We start from the raw sequence: 10000 nt of genomic DNA on the forward strand, positions 1-10000 counted from the left end.
GCTGTTGCTGCTGGTGGTGCTGCTGTTGCTGCTGCTGTTGCTGCTGCTGTTGCTGCTGCTGCAGGTGTACTAAGAAGGAGACAGGCAGTAGTAGAGAAAGGCAAAAGAAAAATAAATTGTATAATAAAGAATTTAATTATACGTAAGGATAAAAAAGAAGGAAGAAAAGGAGAAAAAAAAAGAGACAAAGGGAAGATAAAGGGGACTGTCTCCTTATTACATCCTAATATTAATGAGAGACACCGTGTACCCCCTGAGACATACATAACAGACACACCATGCCCTCCTGCTGCTGCTGCTGCTGCTGCTGCTGCTGCTGCTGCTGCTGCTGCTGGGGTTGCAGAGACACTGGTAGAAGGCAGCAGCAAAGGAGACAGGAAAAAAAGAGACAATTAAAGGGACAAAAGGAGACAAATGTATTTATTTATTTAATTATTTTATTTAATTTATTTACTTAATTAATTAATTAATTTATTTATTTATTTATTTATGTATATAATTTACCACATATATTAATAATTAAGGAAAGAAAAGAATAAAGGGAGACACTTTGTGTTAATTGTCTCCCTAATAAAAGTATTAATTGCTGCTGTATAAAAAAATATTCACGATTGTCTCCTTTTTTTTCCTGCTGCTGCTGCTGCTGCTGCTGCTGCTCTGCTGCTGTTGCTGCTGTTGCTGCTGTTGCTGCTGGTGCTGCTGGTGCTGCTGGTGCTGCTGCTGTCTTGTGAGGTGTCTCCGCAACTCTTGTAGGGGGAGACACCGCAAAAGGAGACACTTGGAGACTGTCTCTTTCTCTTGCTGCTGCGGGTGCTGCTGCTGCTGCTGCTGCTGCTGCTGCTGCTGCTGCTGCTGCTGTTTGTGCAGCAGCAGCAGAAAGAGACACGGTCTCCTCTGGTACCACCACCTCCAGTTCTCTTAAGGGGGCCCCCCAATCCAAGGGATTAGGGGGCCCCCCTGTGTCTCCTTGTACAGGAGAAGGTACTTTATTTTCTGTTAGATAATAAAAGGGTACTGCTGCTGCTGCTGCTGCTGCTGCTGCTGCTGCTGTTGCTGCAGTGTCTCCTTTTGTGTCTCCTTTTGTGTCTCCTTTTATTAATAAAGAATAATTAGTATTAGTTACCTCAATAAGAATAAGGAGACAGGAGACAAAAGAAAAAAAGGACAAGAAGAAAAAAGAACAATTAATTCTTATTATATATCTTTGTATATATTTATTATTATAATTATTTATATTATTAATTAAATAATAAATATATAAAAGGAGACACCCTATAAAGGAGACACCTGATACCCAGCAGCATATGCATAAATAAGACATCTTCTTTCCCTCTTTATTGTCTCCTATTAGCAGCAACTGCAGCAAATGGGGGCCCCCTGAAGGGGGCCCCCTTCCAACGGACCCCTCTTTATGGTGCCCTACTTCAGGGGGCCCCTTGAAAAGGGGCCCCCCTTGTATGGGGGGCCCCTGGGTAAGGGAAACAAGAGGGACGGTGGATGAGCTGCAGGGAGAGGGATTACGAGTTGCTGCTGTTGCTGCTCTTGCTGCTGAATATATCTCTTCTCCTTTGCTGCATGCAGAGGCCGCATGCAGCAGCAGCACCAGCAGCAGCGGCAGCAGCAGACACGCGACAAGCTGATGCTGCAGCGCGGAGACCATTGGGGCCCCACAGGGAGACCCTTTGTACCCCATAGAGGGGCCCCTTCTATTGTCCTTCCTATTAGGGAAAGCTGTCCCCGCATGCAGCGGCAGCTGCTGTTTCTGCTGCTGCTGCTGCTGCTGCTGGTGCTGCTTCCTTTTTACCGTCTTCCTCTGTCTCCTCCTGTGTCTCCATCGGTCACCCCCTGTCTCCCCTTATTACATAATAAAGGCAGCAATAATACATAAAAAGAGAGAAAAATAAATAAAATAGAATATATATAATGTATTATTTAATATATTTAATTATCTTTTCCCCTCCTTACAGCGACAGCAGCAGCAACAGCAGCAGCAGCAGCAACGCTCGCTGGTGACACCGCAGAGTCACCCTGTCGGCAGCAGCAGCAGCAGCAGCAGCAGCAGCAGAAACAGCAGCAGCGGAGAAGTATAAATCCTTAAAAACAACACTTTTATGTTAATAATTATTTATTTCTTTCTTGCATGGAAATACAAGAAAAGGGAAAAAGCAGCAGCAGCAGCAGCGGCAGCAGCAGCATCAGCTTGAGGTGTATAGGCAGCTCCGTCTACACACCATAGCTACTGCAGCGACGACTTCGTTTATATAAAAGATATAAAATTAAATTAAATAATAAGAAAAATAAATTAAAATAAATTAAATAAGTAAATAAATAAATAAATTAATTAATTAATTAATTTGTTTCTTTATTTTAATGAATAAATTAACAAGAAAATAAAAAGAAGAAAAAGCAGCGATGCTGCGGTGTATCGACAGCTACACAGGGAGAAAAAAGCTTTTTTTTCCTTTTTCTTCTCTTTTTATCCTTTTCCTTGTTTATTAAATAATAATTATTTATTTATTTATTATTTTTATTATTTATTTTAATCATTAAACACCTTTTTGTTATTTTTTTTTCTTTTATTAAATGGGGAAGGTGGGGCCCCCCACTAAAGGGTACTAAAGGTTATATGGGGGGGCCCCTCTACAGGGGCCCCCAATTACCCCTTTAGTACCTTTTTGTGTCTCCTCCCCTTTTCTTGTATATGTATAAGGGGATATGTGTATATTGTTTATTAAAGACAGCAACAATGCATGCAGCCCCAATAAAGACATAAAAAGCCCTATTATTATAAATGCATGCAAAGGAGACACCAATAGAGTCTATCTTCGTCCCCCCTGCATGCAGACAGCAGCAGGCACAGCAGCCTTCTGCTGCTGCTGCATAGACGCTGTTGCTGCTGCTGCTGCTGCTGCTGCTGCTGTTAAGGAGGAGACAGCATTGGGGAGACAACTTTTGCTGCTGTCTCCTTTGACTACCCTAAACCCTAAACCCTAAACCCTAAACCCTAAAACCCTCAGAAGACACTCGAGTGCAGCAAAGACAATTGTGTCTCCTTTTTATTCATAAATAATAAAAAGGAGAAAAAAATTGTCTCCTTTTTTATCTCTAATATTATAACAGCACAAAGAAATATAATACTGAGGAATTCATAAACCCTAAACCCTAAACCCTAAACACTAAACCCTAAACCCTAAACCCTAAATTCGGAGTCTCAGTGCTTAAAATCTTCTCTAAGGATGAATCTTTAACTACGGGGCCTGTAGTTTAAACCCCCACTAGGGTTTAGGGTTTAGGGTTTAGGGTTTAGGGTTTGTACAAAATAATTATCAATTGTATGGTGTAAACAAACCCTCAGATGAATAAAATTTGTTTATGATTATAATTAGAGAAAAGAAGGAGAAAAAAGGGTTTAGGGTTTAGGGTTTAGGGTTTACGGTAGTTTGAGGTGTATAGACAGCTATTAAACACTTTTGTATATATATCTGGCCATAAACCCTAAAAAAGGGTTTAGATAAAAAGTAAATAAAATTATAATTAAATAATAAATAAATAAATAAATAAATAAATAATAAATAAATAAAATATAAATAAATAAATAAATAAATAAAATAAAAAAAGAAAGGAACCGATGCTGCAGCTACAAAGGAAGGAGGAAGCAGCCGGGAAGGGGGGGACCCCATTATCGGGGGGCTACTGTAAAGCCTCCAAACCCTAAACCCTAAACCCTAAACCCTAAACCCTAACATTGAATTCTGTTTATAAATAACAAATAATCTTTATAAAAAGATATTCTTTTACAGATCGTCAGCAATAAACCCTCTTTTCTCTTGAGCCCGTCTCTCCGATCAACCCCCTAAACCCTAAACCCTAAACCCTAAACCCTAAACCCCAAACCCTAAGCCCTAAACCCTAAGCCCTAAACCCTAGATATTAAACCCTTGACGCTAAACTGTCATTTCGTATTTCATAACCAACACTATACTTTACTTTTGCGTTGATCTTCTAGGGTTTAGGGTTTAGGGTTTAGGGTTTAGGGCCCCCATTCGTCATTTAGATCCTTAGGGGGGCCCCCGCGACTTCCCTCTTGCGCAGTGTCTTTCTTTGTTTATAAAAATATAAATAAATAAAATTATTTAATTCTTCTTGTCTTTATCTATAACATTACCATCAGCAGCAGCAGCAGCAGGGGCGCAGCAGCAGCGGGAGGAGCGCAGCAGCAGCAACAGCAGCAGAAGCAGCAGTGGCAGCAGCAAACAAGAAGTGCTGATGGTACACAGCTGCTGCTGCTGCTGCTAGTGCTGCTGCCTTTAACACAATGGCATCACCTAGCTGCAGCAGCAGCAGCAGCATACCACCAGCAGCAGCTGTTGCTGTTTACCAGCTCCCAGCAGCAGCAGCGGAGAGGGCTGCAGCTGCAGCAGCAGCAGCAGCAACAGCAACAGCTGCTGCTGTTGCAGCAGAAGCTGCTGTAGCAAGAGAAGGACCATCAGTATCTTTTGCCGCAAAGACAATAGCAGCAGTAGCAGCAGCAGAAGCAGCAGTTGCTGCTGCTGCTGCTGCTGCTGCTGCAGCAGCAGCAGAAACAGGAGACGACTGTCTGTCGGATGCGGTCTGTCTTCTCTCCTCTACAACTGCAGCAGCAGCAGCAGCACGCTCCTTACTCCCCTGTACCCTGGGGCCCCTCTCCTCCTTTGGGGGCCCCCTACCCGATCTATGGTTTATATGTTTTGAATTATATTGCTGCAGATCTTCTTTCCCTCCCCATCAGCTGCAGCAGCGGCTGCAGTCCTTCTTGGGGGCCCCCAAGGTGGGGGCCCCCCTTGGGGCCCCCCAGGGGACCCGTCAAGGGACCCACCTGCCGCGGCCCCTAGGGGCCCCCAGCGGGCTTGCTTTCCTGTCATATAAGGAGGCAAGGGCCCTTTTACTTAGGAGGGGGCCCCCCTGCTATGATGCCTCGCATGTTGCTGCTGCTGCAGCACAGCTGCGCGGCAGCAATCTGCTGCCAAGGGAGGCTGTGGGGTTGCTGCTGCTGCTGCAGCTGCTGCATAAGAGGGCACAAAGGGTATTTGCACTGTATGAGCAGGGGCCCCAGAGGCCCCTTGAGACCAGTACCCTAATTTGTATATTGGTGGAGACATTGCAGCCTGCTGCTGCTGCTGCTGCTGCTGCACTGCAGCAGGTGGTGCAGCAGCAGCAGCTACGGCCCTCCTTCGAGGCCTTTGCCACTCTTTTGCTGCATACAACAGACACAAATAAAGGGGGCCCCCTTTCATCTGTTGGGGGGCCCCCTAATAATATATTAGGTCTCCTACAGGGGCCCCTGCAGCTAGTAAGAAAGAAAAGTGTCTCCTCTAGCAGCAAACGTCCCCTGCAGCAGGAGGAGACAACGGAGACAGCTGCACCCTTACCTAAACGTCAACTCCTCCATTGCCCTGGTTAAAGATAAGTTAGGGCCCCCAAGGGGCCCCCTTAGGGGCCCACACAACACACTTAGGGGCCCCCGCTCAGGGGCCCCCCTAAGGGGCCCCCTTGGGTTTCTTAGAGGCTTATTGGGGTCTATTAATTGCCTGTCTCTAAGGGGCATATAAGAAGGGGCAGCAACGGGGTTGCTGCCTCCTGTCTCCTCTAACCCATACGAACCAGGGAGCAAGCAGCAGCAGCAGCAGTAGCAGCAGCAGCAGCAACAGCAGCAGCAGCAGCAGCAGCGCCTGCACGTTCTTATTATTTGCTTGAGGGATGCGGTGGCACAACAAGACGGGCAACTGGACGTCTTCCCGATGCACAGCAGCAGCAAGCAGCAGCAACAGCAGCAATAGCAGCAGCAACAGCAGCACAGCAGCAACTGCAGCAACAGCAGCAACAGCAGCAGTGGGAGAATGATTTAGCGGCGTGTCTAAATGAGGGTACCTGCAGCAATTAAGCATCTGAGTTGTCTGTACACCCGAAGAAAGGGCCCCTTGAGGGGCCTCTTGGGGGGCCCTCCAAGGGGGCCCCTGGAGGCCCCACTTGTTACTGCATTACTTTGGGGCCTGTTTGCAGATAAGGAGGAGCCCTTAGGAGTTACACAGCGAGAGCCCTTTTACCCTTGGGGCCCCCTTGTGTAGTTGGCAAGGGGGCCCCCAGGGGCCCCCCAGGGAAAGGCGGCCCCGGAAGGCACGTTGTTGTACTCTTATGTTGTCCTCTGCATTAAGTTTTGGGGATTAGGGGGCCCCTTGTTGAAGGGGGGGCCCCTAACCCTAAACCCTAAATCCTAAACCCTAAACCCTAAAAGTTTTAATTACTTAAACTGCATTTTAAAAGACATTAGTTGATAGGAGTCTGGTGCCCACATAGTCCTCCAAACCCTAAACCCTAAACCCTTAGCATGTGGGGCCCCCGTAGCCAGACCCCGCCACAGTAAGTCCCTCGCAGACCCCAACAGGGTACTGAACCCAAAAAAAACGAAAAAGCCGAGACGCCTCTCGACCTTGGGGGCCCCTTGCGGGGCCCCCAGGGGCCCCCCCAAAGGGGCCCCCAAAAGATATTGTTAGCTTCCATCTTAACTACATTATAGTGGGCTTAAAGTTTTGCTTAGAGGCAACGGGGGTACCCGCGGCCTTTCAATAGAGGCAGACTTCTTTGGGGGGCCCTTCGGGGGGGCCCCCTTAGCCAAAGTAGCCTCAGGGTGCTCACCTGCGGAATCCGTACTCAACTCCTTCGGGTTAGGTTGCCCCTTTGGTGGGGGCCCCCCTGCCGGAGGCCCTTTGGAGGGGGGTCCCCCTGCTGGAAGCCCTTTAGGTGGGGGCCCCCCGGCTGGCGGCCCTTTCGGAGGTGCCCCCCCTGCTGGAGGCACTTTAGTTGGGGCTGCACCTGCTGGAGGCCCTTTTGGTGGGGGCCCTCCTGCTGGCGGCCCTTTTGATGGGGGTCCCCCTGCTGGTGGTGCTTTAGGTGGGGGCCCACCTGCTGGAGGCCCTTTTGGTGGAGCTGCCCCTGCTGGAGACCCTTTAGGCGGGGGCCCACCTGCTGGAGGCCCCCCTACTGGAGGCCCTTTTGGTGGAGCTCCCCCTGCTGGAGGCCCTTTAGGTGGGGGCCCACCTGCTGGAGGCCCCCCTGCTGGAGGCCCCCCTGCTGGAGGCCCTTTTGGCGGAGCTACCCCTTCTGGTGGCCCTTTTGGTGAGGGCCCCCCTACTGGAGGCCCTTTGGGTGGGGCGTTCCCTGCTGGGGGCCCCTTTGGTGGGGGCCCCCCTACTGAAGGCCCTTTTGGTGGAGCTCCCCCTGCTGGAGGACCTTTAGGGGGGGGCCCCCCTATTGGAGGCCCTTTGGGTGGGGCGCCCCCTTCTGGTGGCCCTTTTGGTGAGGGCCCCCCTACTGGAGGCCCTTTTGGTGGAGCTCCTCCTGCTGGAGGCCCTTTAGGTGGTGGCCCCCCTATTGGAGGCCCTTTTGGTGGGGCGCCCCCTTCTGGTGGCCCTTTTGGTGGAGCTCCTCTTGCTGGAGGCCCCTTTGGTGGAGATGCCCCTGCTGGTGGCCCTTTTGGTGGTGCCCCTCCTGCTGGAGGCACTTTTGGTGGGCCCGCCCCTACTGGGGGCCCTTTCGGTGGGGGCCCCCCTTCTGGTGGCCCTTTTGGTGGGGGCCCACCTGCTGGAGGCCCCCCTGCTGGAGGCCCTTTTGGTGGAGCTCCCCCTGCTGGGGGCCCTTTTGGTGGTGCTCCCCCTGCTGGAGGCCCTTTGGGTGGGGCACCCTCTGCTGGTGGCCCTTTAGTTGGGGGCCCCCCTGCTGGAGGCCCTTTTGGTGGAGTCTCCCCTGGTGGAGGCCCTTTAGGTGGGGTCTCCCCTGCTGGAGGCACTTTTGGTGGGCCCCCCCCTGCTGGGGGACCCTTAATTGGGGGCCCCCCTGCTGGAAGCCCCCCTGCTGGAGGCCCTTTAATTGGGGGCCCTCCTGCTGGAGGCACCTTTGGTGGTGCTCCCCCGGCTGTAGGCCCCTTTAGTGGTGCCCCTCCTGCTGTTGGCCCTTTTGGTGGGGGCCCTTTTGGTGGGGGGCCCTCTGCTGCTGCCGGCAGCTGCTGTCCCTGTGTAGGGCCTGTCTTAGGGGAGGCAAGGGCAGGTGGGCCCCCTTCCTTTACGGATGGTACCTTCTTAGGAGGCCCTTTTGGGGGCCCTGGTGGGTGGCCTATGGGGGGCCCCCCGTTGGGCTCAGGCTTAGCAGCAGCATCAGCAGCAGCAGCAGCAGCAGCTGCTGCTGCTGCTGCACGCCTGTTGGCAGCAATAGTTTTAGTGTCTAGGGGCCCCTTATGGAAGGCAGCAGCAGCAGAGTCCCTAAGACGATTTGCTGACCCTGGTGTTGCAGGCTTAGGGGTCTTAGGAGGAGACTCCGTTGTTGTTCCTGCTGCTGTTGTTGCTGCTGCTGCTGCTGGAGTTGTTGCAGCAGCTGCTGGTGCATGGGAAGGGAGGTTCATCTGCTGCAACAGCGCGTCAGGCAGTGGCTCCTTCTCGCCTTGTACGCGGGGGCCCTCCTCTTGGGGCCCTGAAGGGGCCCCCTTCTTCGTGGGGGGGCCCCCTTCGCCTTCTTTACTAGCTCCCATGGGGGGCCCTTGCTTCACCGAGGGGCGGGAGCCGGTGGGCCCTCCTGGGTTCTGCTTCTCTTCCTTTTGGGGGACCCCAGGAGGCCCCTCTCCTGTTGGCAGCAGGCCTGCCTGAGGGGGCCCCCCCAGTAGAGAATCAGGGGGGCCTGTGGCCTTCACTGCGCTGGCAGTGGGGGCCTTTGCAGGAGGTGGGGGACCCCCGGGGAGGGCCCCCGCCTTCTTCATCGGTGGGGCCCCTGCACCGAACTTTGGTGGGGGGCCCTTCCTCTCCCCAGTTACGCTCTCCTCCTCCCCTTGGGTACTCGTCGTTTTGGGTCCCCCCGGTAGTGCCTTTGGGGGCCCCATAGAAAGCTTTCCTGGGGGGCCCCCGCCAGGTGGCTTCTTTGGGGGCCCTTTTGGAGGGTCTGCTGGGGATATCTTTGATGAGGGCACTGGGGGCCCCTCGGGGAGTTTCTCTGGGGGCCCCCCTGATGGTCTCTGAGGCCCCACACCTTCTCCTTGCTGGCTTACTAACCCATCTGGGCCTTGCTTTGAGGAACCTTCAGTTACCCTCTTGGGGGGCCCCTCAATCGGCTTGCTTGGGGGGCCCCCTTCTGTCACCTTCTTTGGAGGGCCCTCAATCGGCTTGCTTGGGGGTCCCTCTCCTGTCATCTTCTTTGGGGGACCCTGAATAGGCTTGCTGGGGGGCCCATCTCCTGTGGTCTTCTTTGGGGGCCCCCCAGTCGGCTTGCTTGGGGGCCCATCTCCCGTCGTCTTCTTTGGGGGCCCCTCAATCGGCTTGCTTGGGGGCCCCCCAATCGGCTTGCTTGGGGGCCCCCCTTCCGAAATCTTCTTTGGGGGCCCCTCTGTCATCTTCTTCGGGGGGGGCCCTTCTGTCGCTTTCTTTGGTGGCCCTTCAATCGGCTTGCTTGGGGGCCCCCCTTCTGTCGTCTTCTTTGGTGGCACCTCATTCGGCTTGCTTGGGGGGCCCCCTTCTGTTGCCTTCTTTGGTGGCACCTCAATCGGCTTGCTTGGGGGGCCCCCTTCTGTTGCCTTCTTTGGTGGCCCTTCAATCGGCTTGCTTGGGGGGCCCCCTTCTGTTGCCTTCTTTGGTGGCCCTTCAATCGGCTTGCTTGGGGGCCCCCCTTCTGTCATCTTTTTTGGGGGCCCCCCAATCGGCTTGCTTGGTGGGCCCCCTTCTGAGATCTTCTTTGGGGGCCCACCTTCAGGCATCTTCTTTGGGGGCCCTCCAATAGTCGTTTTGGTGGGTCCCCCTTCTGTCACCTTCTTTGGGGGCCCCCCTACTACAGGCCCCGCTGGGGGCCCTGCGAGTGCCTTCTTTGGGGGCCCCGCTGTCAGTTTTGATTCAGGTGTCTCTGCTGGTTTATCGGGTGGGCCCTCGGCGGGTTTGGGTGGGGGGCCCCCGGAGGGTTTGGTTGGGGGGGCATCCGTGGGTTTGGATGG

The 10000-nt window shown here is 52.9% G+C and overlaps 2 protein-coding genes across 2 annotated transcripts in view; one reads left to right on the plus strand and one right to left on the minus strand.

The window, feature by feature from the left end:
• Positions 1-4315: 4315 nt before the first annotated feature.
• On the plus strand, positions 4316-4905 carry EMWEY_00037200 (hypothetical protein; the record flags this gene model as incomplete). The annotated part of the gene is made up of 2 exons (XM_013482221.1): positions 4316-4609; positions 4747-4905. The coding sequence occupies 2 exons, from the start codon at positions 4316-4318 to the stop codon at positions 4903-4905; spliced, it is 453 nt and encodes a 150-aa protein (XP_013337675.1).
• Positions 4906-6359: 1454 nt separating this feature from the next.
• EMWEY_00037210 (ABR027Cp, related) overlaps positions 6360-10000 on the minus strand; it is a gene marked incomplete at both ends in the record, with an annotated part of 7465 nt that continues 3824 nt past the window's right edge. Inside the window, 2 exons of the mRNA XM_013482222.1 lie at positions 6360-6425; positions 6590-10000. The exon at positions 6590-10000 is cut by the window's right edge and continues 554 nt beyond it. Coding sequence (XP_013337676.1) covers positions 6360-6425; positions 6590-10000 — 3477 coding nt within the window. The remainder of the gene's footprint in view (positions 6426-6589) is intronic.

Source organism: Eimeria maxima, genomic scaffold (assembly GCF_000499605.1).
Source record: "Eimeria maxima Weybridge genomic scaffold, Emw_scaff552, whole genome shotgun sequence".
In the NCBI taxonomy this organism is placed as follows: domain Eukaryota; phylum Apicomplexa; class Conoidasida; order Eucoccidiorida; family Eimeriidae; genus Eimeria; species Eimeria maxima.